Here is a 15,585-nt window from a genome sequence, read left to right as displayed (position 1 = left end):
CTGACCTATGCTATCACTGACTACAAATACCAATATAATAACACAGCAGATGACCAAGTGAGCACGAATGAGCGTCAAAATGCCGTAATGGCTTGCTCCCTAGTGACCACCTCTTATGCACTGATATCAAGATATAGTGGTAACTGGCAGTAGAAACTGGCAGTAGAAAAGCTGTCGCATCTTTCAGGGTATTTTAAGCTTCAGTACTCTTTCCATGATGTTGAAGTCATGAATATTCATCTAATGCGAATTACGAGAATCAGGAAAAAAACACTGCATTTTTTAATAACACTGCTCTACTTTGTGAGGAATAAGAGGGAGTGCCGGTAGGCTGGGTGTGAATCTCTGAGGCTGTGCGTGGTTGACGGTGGAGGAACAAGGTGGCGTGCGCGAGTGTCACGTGAACAGTGAAGGGGTCTCTGAGGCTGTGCGTGGTTGACAGTGGAGGAACGAGGTGGCGTGCGCGATTGTCACGTGAACAGTGAGGGGGCGCACGGAAAGAGGGAGAAGGGGACGGGGCGGTCGAAGTCGGGACGGGTGCGGTCGGAGTATGGCAGGAGAAATAAAGGGTTGTGTGAGCGTGGTTGCCTGTCGTGAAGTGTATCGTCGTGCGTGATAAGTGGGGGCTCGTCCGGGATCGACATGGCAACCGGAATGGACAGCGTGAATGTGCCGGAAGAGCTGCTGCAGCACTTGCTGGGACAAACAAACGGATCCGCCATACAGCGCGAGCAAATCGCGGCTGCCGTCAGACAAAGGCTTATGACGGCCGAGCCCATGCCTGCAGGCGCCATGACAGCAGCGGCGGCGGCGGCGATCCAGCCGGCGATTGACTGCGCTCCCCGGGCCTCGGGAAGTCAGCCCCCGCGGTTCGCTGGATTCGGCGATGCGCAGTCACCCGAAGAATTCCTGGACCGCCTCGAGACCTTTTGCTTGGTGACTGGTGTCGCCGCCGACAAGAGGCTCACGCATATCGTGCCCGCTGCGCTGGAGGGGAGCGCGAAGTTGTGGCTGCGCTTCGTCAAATCATTTGCATCCTGGGATGACTTCAAGGCGGCGTTCGTTGCGGAATTTTCGTCTATTGATGCGAAGCGGCGCCTGAGGCAGGAGTTGGAGCTCCGCACTCAGCACCCCGAAGAAAATTTAAAAGAATTTATCTACACGATCGCGGAATTCTATGACAGGATCGGCGGCGAAGTGTCGGACACAGAAAAAGTCGACCGTGTGTTGCGGCAGATGCACCCGCAGCTCCAGGATTTGGTGGAGGGCAAGCAGTTTGCAACTCTCGCGGAGCTGGCAAGGGCCGCTGACGGCCTCATGGAGCGGTATTGGAGGCGATTCCAGTACAAACCACCGCCACCCCCAACCGACCAAGCTTCGCCCAGGGTCAAACGCTGGGTCCTCCGGTTGCAGGGTTTCAACTGCCGAATCAGGCACAGACGGGGGCTGGCAAATATACCTGCAGATGCCCTGAGTAGAGCCCCCCTTCAATGTGAGGACCGTCCCAGCGACAGCTTGCACGAGAAACTGCTTCCTATTGCTGCACAAGAACCTGAAGGGAAAATTACATTTGAGCAAGTGGCAGTTGCCTTGGAAGATGATATGACTGCCTTAAGTGACACCGCGCAACTCGTACAAGAGCAGGCTCGTGACAGTCGTCTGTCAAAACTGAAAACTGTGGTCCAGGGGGTTATGCTTCCAAATTCAGACCCTGATCATCGCCTTCTCCATGATCTGGCGGAAACAACAGAACTAGAGCCAAGTGGCCTGCTTGTTCAGCAAAGAGGCAACAAGAAGGTACCATGGCTGCCCTCTCACCTCCGGCACCTGGCATTGAAAATGGCGCATGACCATCCCACTGCGGCCCACGCTGGATTTTTCAAAACCTTGAGACGTGTAGCAGCACGATTCGTCTGGCTGGGCATGCGGGCGGACATATCAAGGTATGTGCAGGGCTGTGCTATATGTCAGCGCACAAAACCCAGGCGCAAAAAGCCTGAAGGCCTGATGAGCAGTCAGTGGGCAACAGCACCGATGGAGGAGCTTAGCGTTGACATTATTGGACCCTTGCCGCCTACACCTCGTGGCCACAAATACTTGCTCGTAGTCATTGACAAGTTTACTAAATTCCCAGAGCTATTCCCTCTACGAGCAGCCACCAGTGCAAAAGTACTTGAGTGCATGCTTCAGGTCTTCTGCCGCCATGGGACACCAGTGGCAATCACCAGTGACAATGGGAAGCCCTTTGTCAGCACATTATGGCGCAACCTCCTGAAACACTGGGGAATCAGAGATCGGCATACTGTGCCTTACCGGCCGGCTGGACAGATGGTGGAGCGTCATAATGGCACAATTAAGCAATGTCTACGAGCCTACTGCACTAACCACAAAGACTGGGACCGTCATATACCCGAGATCAGCCTTGCCATGCGTACTGCAGAGAGCGTAGTCACCGGATATACTCCGGCATTGCTTTGCTATGGTCGAGAGTTGCGCACTCCGTGGGAACCTGCAGGGGACAAGGAGGACACGGAACCTCCAGAGGCAGCGCACCATGCCCTTGTTGCAGAACTCCAGCAGTGCCTTGGAGAAGCCCTGAAGTACACCAAGAAGCATCAAGCAGCTGCCTGGCAGACCCAGAGGTCAACTTATGACCGTCATCGGCAGTCAACAACCATCAGAGAGGGTGACCTCGTGCTCTTGGACACTCATACCTTGAGTAATGCAGCCAAAGGTGTTTCGGCCAAGTTGGCACCACGGCGAGGTGGACCTTATCGTGTGGTCAGGCAGGTTGGTGAAAATGACTTCATCCTGGGTGACCCAGTTACGAGGCGTCGTCGAACCATTGCCCATGCTGATCAGTTGGTACTGTACCATGAACCACTGCTTCTCCCTTCCGCCCCGAATTCACGATTCGAGGGGGGGGAGAGTTGTGAGGAATAAGAGGGAGTGCCGGTAGGCTGGGTGTGAATCTCTGAGGCTGTGCGTGGTTGACGGTGGAGGAACAAGGTGGCGTGCGCGAGTGTCACGTGAACAGTGAAGGGGTCTCTGAGGCTGTGCGTGGTTGACAGTGGAGGAACGAGGTGGCGTGCGCGATTGTCACGTGAACAGTGAGGGGGCGCACGGAAAGAGGGAGAAGGGGACGGGGCGGTCGAAGTCGGGACGGGTGCGGTCGGAGTATGGCAGGAGAAATAAAGGGTTGTGTGAGCGTGGTTGCCTGTCGTGAAGTGTATCGTCGTGCGTGATAACTTTAAAGACTTCACTCAGCCTTTAATTTTTTAGTGGCTAATAAAATTGGCTCAAGGAGAAATTGACAACTGCCCGAATTACAAAGTCAGCAAATGCATGAACACAAATCAGCCCAAATTCGAAAGTTTATGAAAAACTGGCGGACAGTTGGTACTTGCGCATAGAGCGAGGACAAAGCTGACTATGAAGGAATCGCATAAAGATGACAATGGCAACAGGAAGCACAGATGCACGAGAGGGCAATATGAGGAACAAAGCTGTGACCTAAATGGGTTAACGGTAATATACACCCAAGATTTCTTCTTTGGTGTTCGTTTTGAATGCAGAAAATTATCTAACAGGGCTGGGAAATCAGGACTCTGGAGTCAAGAACAATCAGCAGGCTGCGATTAAGTTTCGAACTTGCCTTTGCGTTCTTTGTCCAGCTGACTCTGCCTTTTCGCAAACCTCTGGAATATGAAGCATGAGAAAAAGAAGAGCAATTTAAGTTCGAAACTTTTCAATTTTTTTGTTTATTTAGCAAACTGAGAAGCAGAGACCTCATAACCAAGATTGGGGGGAGGTGGGAGGGAGAGGGCCTTATTGGTCAGGTGCCGGCTCTTAAAGCAGTACTACATAATTTTATGCAAATGACACAAAGACCATAAGATTTTTTTTACGATGATATTAGTTATCCACACTTGACTTTACAACTCTTCGATCATGCTATTAAATTTTATCAAAGTATAAATCAAGAAAAGATATACGATTGTAAAACTGGAGTGTTTTCAGCAACATGACAATTACGTGCTTGCTTCTTTTACGAGTGGGAGCTAGAAAAAGCCCTAACTACAAATAATACTATCAGACTTTGATACAACAGATCGAAATACTTTAAAAAGCTATCATATACAGTCGAACCTGGCTATACTTAACTTGGGTAAATAAAATTATTCTTTCTACCGAATTATTTTCGAACATGACCATGTTGCAATGTTAATGCGTAGGAAAGTTTATAGTTACGTCAAACAAAAATATCGCTCTACCAGTTGAGCTAACTAGGATGCCAGCGATTGCAAGCGCGAGGGCGAATAAGTGAACCACTGAAGCACATGGACACAGAATCTTGCAAACGAACTCAGCCGAATCCCGTGAGGTGGTGGAAGGGTTATGAAAGTGGCAATTAACAGCCACCGACAATTGACAACTAAATTTTTAGTCTTCAGTGGTAGCTTTTTTTTTTCTGAGAAATCCACGTGGGTTTCCTTGCGACTTTGTGCCACAAGAGATTGGTTGTCTCAGAACCCCGGAATTCGTTTGCTCGACAACGTAAAAAATTCGATGAATATTACAACGCACCCTACCACGAATTCTGAGTGCAGCTTTGTCTTGGAACCATGCCAACATTGCTTTCTTTATCTCTCCTGCTTTGTTTCTCTTTATTTACTTTTTATTCCTGTTTATTTTTTGCTATGTTTTTTTCTTTTTTTTTAAAGCTAGGTCTGATTTTTGCTAATATATATATATATATATGTGAGGTATGAAGCGATGGTTGGTAGAAGCAGAGAAGGAAGAAGAGCAGAATGGAATAAAACATGGCGTATGAGCCAGGCCACGTCGTGTGCACACACTGGACAGTCGAAGCAAAGCAGAAGGCTCAGACGCATCAAACGTCGCAAACTACCAGGCGCAAGAACCACTCGCAGTGAACTGCGAAGAAGCCCCTGAAGAGCTTCGTGTCGTTTCTGCGGCACCACAGACTTGCCAAAATCTGCAGTTAAAACCTAGTAATGCCACGTCACCTGTGGTATCCCCATACAGTGCTTACAGCTTCAAGAACCGAAAAAATGCAGAAGTAATACATACACCAAACCTCGCACGCAGCTGTCTGTCCGAAGCGTCCATACTGGAACACCTTACCGAAGTCTTTGAAGAGCATAATGATGGCACATTACCAACTATGCCCGATAAGCAAGACACCAGCTCACCATGCATCAGCTGTCTACAGGACGCGTCAAACCTCGAAGGAAATGAATGCCCGATTCCAGAAGGGGCGCCACTACAGCCATCTCCTGAGCAGCACCAGCAAAGCAAGCAAAACGAAGTTCACAAACTCATAAAACAACGAGAGAGACTGCAACGAGGGCATCGGCGAACGCCAAATTCAATGGGAACACGTTCACCTGTTGAAGAACATCGAAAAATAGGATCTCCAAATCAACAAGATGTCAGACACTTTCGGACAAAGAAAAGTCGCCAAAAACGCTCCCAGCGCCTGCTATTCCGCCGACTGCAACACCACAGAAAGTGCCGAGAAAGACGCGGAAGCACTGCTTGCAAACCGCAAGCACTCAGGCACTCCATCACAGTCTGTTGAAAAGCACGCAAGCAAGAAGCATCAGGATTGCACCATTCACGGCGAAAAATACAACCCCGACGACATCCGAGCTGCCGATGCAACAAGGCGTTCCAACCTTGGTCAGCCCGAACAAGAGTTCTAGCAGTACTGTCAGTATCCACGTGTATCCCGCTCTGTCCGGAACGCAACAGTCAGCCTCGCCCACCAGAGTTGTTATAGAGTTCACCGGACTGCTCCCTCGGGCTTGAAGACTTAAAGATACTGTGGAACTCCGTCGGGACGTGATACTGCGAATTTGGACATTGTCTGTTTATTGGCTTCTTCAAAATTTTTGTAGGTTATAAACGGTGCCATCTTTCGGGGGGAGGGGGAATCATGTGGGGTATGAAGCGATGGTTGGTAGAAGCAGAGAAGGAAGAAGAGCAGAATGGAATAAAACATGGCGTATGAGCCAGGCCACATCGCCCATTCATCGTAACGTCACATATATATATATATATATATATATATATATATATATATATATATATATATATATATATATATATATATATATATATATATATATATATATATTTGTTTCTTATGAAAGTTTCGCTCTCGCTATGTATACTTTTGTGTCTTTATTCCCATTACTTCTTTTTTTTGCTTTTTTACTTTCCCTCTGTTTTTTGTCTCTCTCTCTCTCTCTCTCTCTCTCTATATTCATGGATTTTTGTTTTCATTTAACGTGCACCTGCTATACACAGCAGTGGGGCTTTACCAATTCTTGTTGTGCATACTTGCGATGGCGATGTCATGTGTTGCTCAACGCAAGCACAGGCGCTGAAGAGCTGCTCTCTAAAAATATATATACATGCCCCACATGCAAGGTGCATTAAAATGCAACATTAAAATGCGAATTCCAAAGCGCGACATCACACCAACTGAGCACGGCAGAAAGGCTGCGACCCTACCAGCCAGTCGATGGTGGGCTCTTGCACGAAGACGTCCATCATGTCGAGCAGGGACTGAGACCCACTGCGCAGGGCTTGTAGGGTGTAGTGCATGGAGCAGGCCATGGTACCTCCCTTCTCGAAGGGTTCAACAAGTGCCATGTACATGGGGGTCAGCCGGAAGGGCATCAGCTCGGGCACGGGTAGGAACTGGATTGGGCAACGGGTTAAAAAACAAATCAACCGAGCTTGTTAGCGAGCGCAAGGTGTACTACCCGCATATGGGTCAAAACGTAAATTGGAAACAGCTGAGTTGGTTGACTAGAGCGAGCTGTAATGGTACAAGATACGGCCGCGATGGTAATTAGCAAGAGTGAACTACCAGTGCTATTTTTGTCTCTGTGCGTTTCCCATGCATGTTGCAACTGACCAATGATTAGCATCCCACCAGTGAATCTTAAGCAAGTCAACTACAGTCGCACAAAATGTGTGCACAGTTTGATACCACTCTAAAAGGGTAACGTATATCATGTTGTGCTTTAATGTGCTTACCATCACACATTGAAGTACGATCTGACTGATAAGGAGAAAAGAACTATTAGTCATAACCACTTGAAAAAGTGATGTGAAAGTAAACATCTTTCCAAGCAGTCCATTGAAAAATTACTTGTATGTTCATGAACCTTACTACTGTTACCCCACCGGCAAACAAAACAGTACATTTTATCAGCTTTGCCTTCTGGTGAAAGGTGGTGGCCAAGCTTTCCAGACTGCTCACTTCACAAATACAGTAGTACCTACAAAGTAACACGGCGAAACAAGCATTCGCATTAAAATAGCTAGTCTGTCTCACCTGCGTCGCAACACCGAAGGCATAGCCAAAGTCGATGCCGATCTCGAGCCCCGTCTTGGTGCCGACCAGGAAGTTGCCGAGGTGGCGATCCCCGATGCCCAGCACCCAATGAGCAATGCTAATGGTAGCGTGCGAACTGACAAAACGGGAGCGCAGGGCAAAGAAGGCTTCTGGGCACGAACTAAGGCTGAGCAGGGCTTTCCTAAAAAAATTGTGCGACAATAAAAGAAAAAAGGAACAAAATAAGTACTGCTAAAATTTTTAGATGTGGCAGTTCTTCAGCAAATGCACCATTACCAACCCTTTCGCACAGCCCAGCATTTACTGGTTGTGCACAAAGTAAGGAAAGACCACCTCTGAATAGACTGTCATTCTTCTTTACGTCGCCTATAAAAGGTGGGACAAGCCTGACTGAAGTGAGCAGCTTGTAATTTGTGATACGGGAGGGGGGGGGGGGGGGGGGTGTGTTAAAATGGGGCTTTTTCACGGAACCACAAATACTGTCATTACTTCACTTTAATTACTCATAAACACTAGTGATTGATCATTTTCAAATGTTTACCAAGCAGTGACTTGTGGCAAGCGATGTTCATACCGATTAAAGTTGACTGCCCATTTTCACCCCAAAATATTTTGAGATCAGTGCTTTTCTCATGCAACTCGCTGGCGCGCAGACTTTACAACTGTTGTGGCATGACTGGCTGCCATGTTCACTTTCAGATCAATGTGATTTAGACTGTTGTGGGAGCCTTAAGCCCCCTCCAAAACAATTAGCTCAAATTGGGTGCCTACGACGCAAAGACATGCCATTCTTTGTGTGATTAGAGACACTGGATTTCATAACAAAAACCGTCAGGCTCACCGTAGAGCCAGCTTGCTTGCTGGCCGCAGGCAGCTTAAGTAGCGAGACGTAGCAGCCTTCGAACAGGACTGCGTCTCGTAGGCCTTCATGTAATCGTCCACGCTGTGAAGCTTGTAGCTGCCTGGGACTTTATTTCTGGTGTTGGAAGAGAAGGGATTAAAGCTGAATATTCGACAAAAATAACAACGTGACAAGTAGCTTTAGAGGCAGAGCGCTAGAAGATAACCGAGATGACATGAGCACTAAGTTATAAGACCCAATCGATGAATATATTCGTCGGTTGTAACTGTTTTCGGGCACTCGTTGAATGCATTTGCTTGTAGCTCATCCGACGCCATGACTGGCTGGAGTACATATAGTAGTTCTAATGTAGAAACTTATTGTGACTATAAGCCTTGGATACCTTAATGCATGTTGGCAATGCACCAAGCCTAGCCCTGCACAGAGCCTAGTTCCAAACCATAAGCTACAGAAATACCATAACCTCACTTACTCGCTAAGAATTATTATCAAGAGCATCTGAGATGATTGTTATTTGCCTGCATGCCACTGCGGACAGCCAATCTGTTCTGACTGCTGCCTCTCCTTTGCTGAAAGTTTGAAGCTTTCTCGACCTGCTTTCAATAAAGTTGTGTGATAATATAAAACACAGCAAGAATGTCAGATTGAATTCTACTGGAGCCAAGCAAGGGCCTTCCTAAATGCAAGTCAATTGAAAAGTGCAATTGAAAAATTATTTGTACGTTACATATGACCTGAAGGTCGCATGAAAGGAGTATAAAGATTTCGGAGGGGAGTGGGTGGTGTGGCAAACGTGCAATGCTGTTTCCAAGCAATCTCAGTTCTATGAGTAAGCTTCCTACCAATACCTGTATGCCAATACTACGTCACTCATGTTTAAGCAGAGGCAAACAAGACGGCTACTGGTCAGATTTTTAACAGTGAACAGCAAAGGGTGATTGCCTTCCAGCGTCACTCAGGAGCGCAGCCAGATCACGTACTCAGGAGAGTAGCGGAGACGAAGGTATTAGAGCACGTGTGCCACGCAAGTCACAAGACCAGCGTGCTGGGGCAGGGCTATGGACTCCGCACAGCAGAGCCATTGTCAAGCAGCAAACACTGAGCTTCAAGAGCAGGAAGCGCAAGGGAGGCAGCACGCAGAGGGAAGCTGTCAACAGCTAGGTCGAAGGGAACGAAGTGCAAAGGAGACGAAGTCGACCACGGCGAAACACGCAAGAGCCGCAGTAAAACAGAAGCAGCAACCTTACGAATCATAACAAAACACACGACACGAAAACACCTCGAATCACAAAAAACATGAAAGGAACGAGCACAGCTTTGTTGCTTTCTCAGGTGTCCCGTAACTCAGTTGAGATTTGTAGATATCACAGCTGAGCAGTGTATTTGTTTGGGGGGAGGGGGGAGGCACAACAGATATGTCAGTGATCAGTGAAAAATCTACATGAATTCCTATGTTTGGTGGCGCAAGTGTCACTAAAGACATGTGGTGACTGTCGAATCTGGTGCAGAAGAGGGGGAGGGCCTGCAAAAGAGCGAACCCTTAGAACTGGGTGGTGTGGCACAAAGTTGCCTTCACCTCAATCGCCGAGGCCACAGCACAGTTGCAGATCTAACACGCGTACTGATCTGAGAGCCCATGGCATCGAAACCATGGCATGGCTCAGAGTTCATGGGACCGCCAGATGGTACCACCACTTTTGAACAGAATGATGAAAATGGTAATTTCTCAGCATACAAGCATGCTGTAAGCAGGCATGCTGAGGATCTTGAGTAAATTTATTATTAAAATCACAGAAAAAAGACAGAAAAAAAACCTTTCATGAAGCGCAAAAGAAAGCAAGTTCAACGTTAAAGTGAAATATCATTTTGAGGTAGTAAGAATAATTATTCTGGTCACTGTAAGAACCTGCATTTGACGAGGACAAGGGAAGGGCATGCTTACATGTCATCCTGTTCTTCAGTTGTGAGCCCTTGCCTGAGGAACTCTTCCATCACCATGGTGTCGTCTAGCCACTGGATTAGTCCAACCCTGCAACACAGTCAATGCAACCAAACGTACTATGACTTAATGTCTTTACACTCAAACCTTGATATAACAGACCCGGATATAACGAAATGTCAGCTATAACAAAGTAAATAAAAAATAGTCTTGCAAAAAAAATAAATCTTTATGACGCATTTTCGGATATAATGAACCTAATTTTTGTGTAAGGTGCAACTTTGTGATAAATGAGGGGGCTGATACCCATGTAAAGTTGTTTGCGCCGCGTGGCATACGTGTTTCGCGCATAAGCCGCATTTCAGGTGCACAACTATCGAGCAATAGGTGGCGTTGTGCTCAAGAGCATTTGTAATCACCACCACTGTCATAATCATCATGGTTGTTAGATCGGCAGCGCCGGCGTAGACACCTGGTGGCAAGCCTGGGTGGCAGCGCAGAAGAACGAAGCGAGGCTTTTTCTCTGGTGGCGTTTGGCGTGAACGCTTGTCTCTTGCAGGGAAACCCCAGTGCACGGCACCACGTGCCGTCTGCTAGGGGCCCTTGTGGTGAGTCAGTCGTTGGTGACACTGCATTGTTTGTCATGTTGTTGAGTGTTGTTTAATATTGTGTAAGGATGTCTTAGGGTGTTGATCACAATTGATCTTATAATTATTTGGCTGACGATATTGTTTTAAAAAGTAGTTAAATAAATATGTGTTGTTTGGTTTGTTCTGACCATGTCTGCTGTGTCCGTTCACTCCAAGAACATGGCGTGCTCGCAAATTTCGAGACCCCACAGAAAATGAGGTTAGAGTGCACACACAATCAGCATGAATGGGAGTGATTAATCTGCACACTGTACATAACTAGGACAATGGTAAGCTTTTATTATTTTTTTTTCAGACAAAGACACACAAGTCTTTGCCTGCCTTGCCTTTGCGTTGGTCTTCAGTTGAACCAATTTCACTTTGTTAGAACTGCTACTAGCAAACACGATTGGCGTCGACTGAAGGAGTAATGCATGGACTCCATGTCACGTCGTACCTGTGCGTCAGCGGAACAACGCTGTAAGTGACGAGCTGCAGGTGCCTGCTACGGCACACGGGGTCCTTGCGAAGCAGGTCGTTCATGACCGTGAAGATCTGCTCGATGCGGTCGTCCTGCCTGAGGTCCTCGCCGGTCTTCACCAAAAACCGGTACTCCTTCTCGTCGTCCCCTCGGATGGTGATGCGGCAGGGACGCTGCTTGGACTGCAGCACCCTGATCTGCAGTTGCCGCGTGAAGGAAAAGTATTCTCACCAGTCTGTGGTAGCGGTGACTGTGCATCGATGTCAAGTAGCCTAAACAATACAAAACACTAAAATACACAAATTGTTTAAAAGATGAAAAACTCGTGAACACGGTGTGTCACTGGAGGCAACACTTTCACATGTGAACTTTGCTAAAGATGTTCACGTTTTCTTCACACCGTTGTGGGGCAATTGACCAACACTCTAGTTCGACGTGAGGTGCAACTAATGTGACCACTGTCCATGACAAGTGCACCAGACTTCACCACGTCTGCGTCTTTTTTAGTGGTGGAGGGATGCCGGGCGAGCTCAAATGCCTGTGTCAAGGCAATGCAGCGCAGTGCGCGTGTGGGAGTCTGGTACGCTTTATTTTCCCATCAACATAACGCTATGAACCTGGCATTGCCAACTTCAGTCACCACTGGCTTGCATAAATGCTCCTTTACGCACCACCGTAACTCATCACCCCATCTTGCTGTGTGTCTTGAAGGATCCCCTCTTGACATCCCCGGCCCTCCCTCTTGCCTCTCGCAGCAAGCTTTCAACATCCTCCGCCCTTGTCTACGCCTCTTGGAGTGCATGAAGCCCTTCCCTTTCTACCAAGGCTCGCTATCGCCACAACACAAGGCCACCATGATGAGCGCTACCACGACGCCCAACATGAAAACCTCGACTGAGAAAAGCTTCACTGTTAAAACAACAGCATCGTCGATGGCTTTCTGCCAACGAATTGTAGCCAGCAGACTCGGGATCACTTCGTCGGCTGTCACTTGGTTTTGTCAGCACTGTGAAAATAGCAGTTAACTTGTGTGAAAAGTGAATTCACAGCGAACTAGCTACAGCACGTACTCCGTAAACATGCTCATAAGATAACTGAGCGCTCTATGCAGCGTACACTAATGCAGTGTTCTGGCCGGTTTCTGAAGGGTGATCACGGGGGAAAACTAAAAAAAACTTTTTCTTCAGGTTCCCAGTTTTTGTAGTTTTTGGCACAGTTTACAACACAGCAATTATTATGCAGCATAGCCAAGCACTGCTAAAACTTGACATGGCTCCGAGCACATTGCCTATAGCAAGCTGCAAAAATGAAGTTCAATGCAGATGCATTTATAAAGCAGGATGTTCAATCCATTCCAATTTCAATGTACTTAGCTCTTTATTAGCTACTAGTCAACACAACAAACAAAAACAAGTTGTGTACACAAAAGCCTGCAAAGGGCTTCTAAGGTGTTACTATTTCTCTGATTACAAAATTCGCATAAGTGAGGAAAAGGTCCCAATGCAAGAACTGTCAGAAAAAATCTCCCATTAACAAACGTACAAAAATGTAGAACGACATGAATGGCAAGTAAGGTTAAAACAATGTGCTAATATAAATCGGCACATTGGAAGTAAATAAACGAAAGACTGTAGCAACTTATGGGAAAAACATACTAGCACAATTTAAATACTTAAATATAAGCACCTAATGCATAACATAAGTAATTAAGCAAATGCCAGTTAAATGATGCTAAAAGGTATAAGAATAGTTTTATAGTGGTTAAGACATGTACGTACAATAATTAGCAGCAAATAGCAACACAATGCAATACAAAGTCAAGTGAACAAATAAAAAACAAACAAACAAGCAATGAGAGCTAGACACTTACACTTTCGTCGAAACCAAAGATCTTGACATGGTACTCCGGCATCGGCCTACCCTTGCCTGTATACTGGCCTGAAGAAGAGTTGGAGTTAAAAATATTCTATAACGCTAGTCAGTCACTAGGCCCAGGTACTAAAATGCTAGTCTCTACTACTTTGTAAGTAAGGACAATAGGCCTTTTGCCACACAAACCTGGGATTTCAAGGCTGTGCTCCTGATCGAGCGAGCTGAAGTGGCTGAGCCATGGGGAGATGTCCTTGAGTGCTTTAGGAGCTTCGCTGGGCTTGTAGCCACTCATGAGCCTGTTATACTGCTCTTGAAATTTCTGAAGCGACAAGAGAGGTATCAAACAAAGCAAAAAACAGTGAGCAATGCAGACAGCCACCTTAAACAAAGTCGGGTTACATATCACTGCATAAACATGCCACTGAAGACAAAAGAATTTTAATTATGTGGACATGCAGAAGAATCTGCTGTTCACAGCATCCTTTGAGCATTGAATGCACTATGTAATGCTGAATCACTCCTTATCACCGGTCCCCTAAAGATGCATGCACACGCAACTATTTCAGACACGCTTCGAATGATTCAGCTATTCTGCTACAAAAATGTGACTTCCCTATCTACCTAAAAGAAAAAAAAAAAGGCTTCATCTCAACCAGCTTCATAGGAAATGGAGTTTAAATGCGCCTGTGCACTGCTACGGGGCACAAAAACTAGCAGTGACCTCACAACGGTGGTGTTACTTTGACTTATGACTTCAGACGGGCGTTACTGCACACACAGCGTGGTGTGTTAACGTCCCTGAATCAGTGGCATCGGAAGCCTGACGACACAACTAGCAAGGGTGTGCAATGACAGAGGCACGTAAAATACATTTTTATTGGATAGTTGTGGATCGAGATGCACTAGCCACCACTTAATAAGTAGTGACATTTGTGACGAAACTGTTACAGGAATGCAAGCTTGTCTTGCAGTGCTAGCGAGCGTGACTTTTTGCAGTACGGTACAGTCCAATATGGATGTATTGAATTACTGGCTACAACAAACAGTTGCAATATTCTCTTAAAAAGATTGTGCAAGAGTTTTAACTTAAGCACTGTACTGGGGCATATATAAAAATTTCTCCCCAACTCGAACACTACTTCCCAACACCTAACAACACTTTGATCTCTTCTGGTGTCGTTGAACACACCTGCAATGATGAAATGGCCTTTTTCCACAAATGCCATGAAAGAAAATGTCGAATCTGTAAGAAATCACGGGCCACCAAAGAAAAATGAGCAAGGTACTTGCCACGAAACCCGAGAGCCTTCGACAGCAAGGCCCTTATTTGTACTCCAGTATGACAGATTTCTTTTAACAAACATCGCTTCAAAACAGCCTTGGGTGGTGGTAGAGTTTACTAATAAAATCAATGACAGATGTTGTGCAGTGAAGTGGGTGATTCATTCTAAAAGACAAGGCATGCAAACACGGACACAAGATTGATTGATTGATATGTGGGGTTTAACGTCCCAAAACCACTATATGATTATGAGAGACGCCGTAGTGGAGGGCTCCGGAAATTTAGACCACCTGGGGTTCTTTAACGTGCACCCAAATCTGAGCACACGGGCCTACAACATTTCCGCCTCCATCGGAAATGCAGCCGCCGCAGCCGGGATTCGAACCCGCGCCCTGCGGGTCAGTAGCCGAGTACCTTAGCCACTAGACCACCGCGGCGGGGCACACGGACACAAGAAGGTAGTCAGGATACTACATGTCATTAATCATCATAATTTCATAATCACGCTGCATTTTTGGATTAATGCTTCCAAACTAGCTGAACTCTTTTTTATTCTAATCAGGCTTAACTTTGACCATTTGCACTGAATTATGAAAATGATATTAAACTATTCCGTGATCCCTTTTGGATTTTACATTGATATGAACGTCAAGAACTCGTTGCGCTAAATTTAGTAAAGCCAGAAGAAATGGGGGCCCGGAAGTAATTTTACAGCGAAAGCTGTTCTGAGGGACAACTAAAGCCGATTTCGGTGGTGTAGCTGTCCGTCACTATCGTCGTACGGAGCAGCTATTGCACAAAGCGAAAAAAAAGTATATGGGTGAGAACATGGTTTGAACTTCGGCCCTATGGGCGGCAGTTGAATATTCTACTATAGAGCCACGCCAGTGCTAGAAACGCTTTTGAAAAAGGACACAATATCGGTCCTATGTTTTTATAGGACCCTATAAGAACCCTATATGTATTTCGACAGTTTGCCCAACGGAATGCAGAGATACGTATACAGGTAGATAGAGGCTGGTTTTCACTATACACATCAACAGTGCTCCAGGTGAAGCTCATAGAGCGCCCAAATCATAGCAAGGTGGTCTCATCGGAAAGATAGTTTTTTGACCACAGTACTA

General features: G+C 46.5%; 1 protein-coding gene across 4 annotated transcripts in view; it reads right to left on the bottom strand.

Moving 5' to 3' along the window:
- The window catches only part of LOC119180381 (DNA-dependent protein kinase catalytic subunit), a 231,258-nt gene that overhangs the window by 4,476 nt on the left and 211,197 nt on the right, over positions 1–15,585 (bottom strand). For 3 of the 4 annotated variants that reach the window (XM_075869063.1, XM_075869065.1, XM_037431570.2), the window contains 8 exons: positions 13,366–13,498; positions 13,178–13,245; positions 11,284–11,504; positions 10,201–10,287; positions 8,238–8,372; positions 7,376–7,577; positions 6,544–6,732; positions 3,656–3,698 (listed from right to left, as the gene is read on the bottom strand). In XM_075869063.1, the coding sequence (XP_075725178.1) occupies positions 3,656–3,698; positions 6,544–6,732; positions 7,376–7,577; positions 8,238–8,372; positions 10,201–10,287; positions 11,284–11,504; positions 13,178–13,245; positions 13,366–13,498 (1,078 nt within the window). Of the gene's footprint in view, positions 1–3,655; positions 3,699–6,543; positions 6,733–7,375; positions 7,578–8,237; positions 8,373–10,200; positions 10,288–11,283; positions 11,505–13,177; positions 13,246–13,365; positions 13,499–15,585 lie in introns of those variants that run through there. The other variant, XM_075869064.1, reaches the window with a different exon arrangement.

Source organism: Rhipicephalus microplus, chromosome 7 (genome assembly GCF_043290135.1).
Source record: "Rhipicephalus microplus isolate Deutch F79 chromosome 7, USDA_Rmic, whole genome shotgun sequence".
NCBI lineage: Eukaryota > Metazoa > Arthropoda > Arachnida > Ixodida > Ixodidae > Rhipicephalus > Rhipicephalus microplus.
The sequence above is the reverse complement of the archived record's forward strand: the minus strand, read 5'-3'. Positions and strand labels throughout refer to the sequence as shown.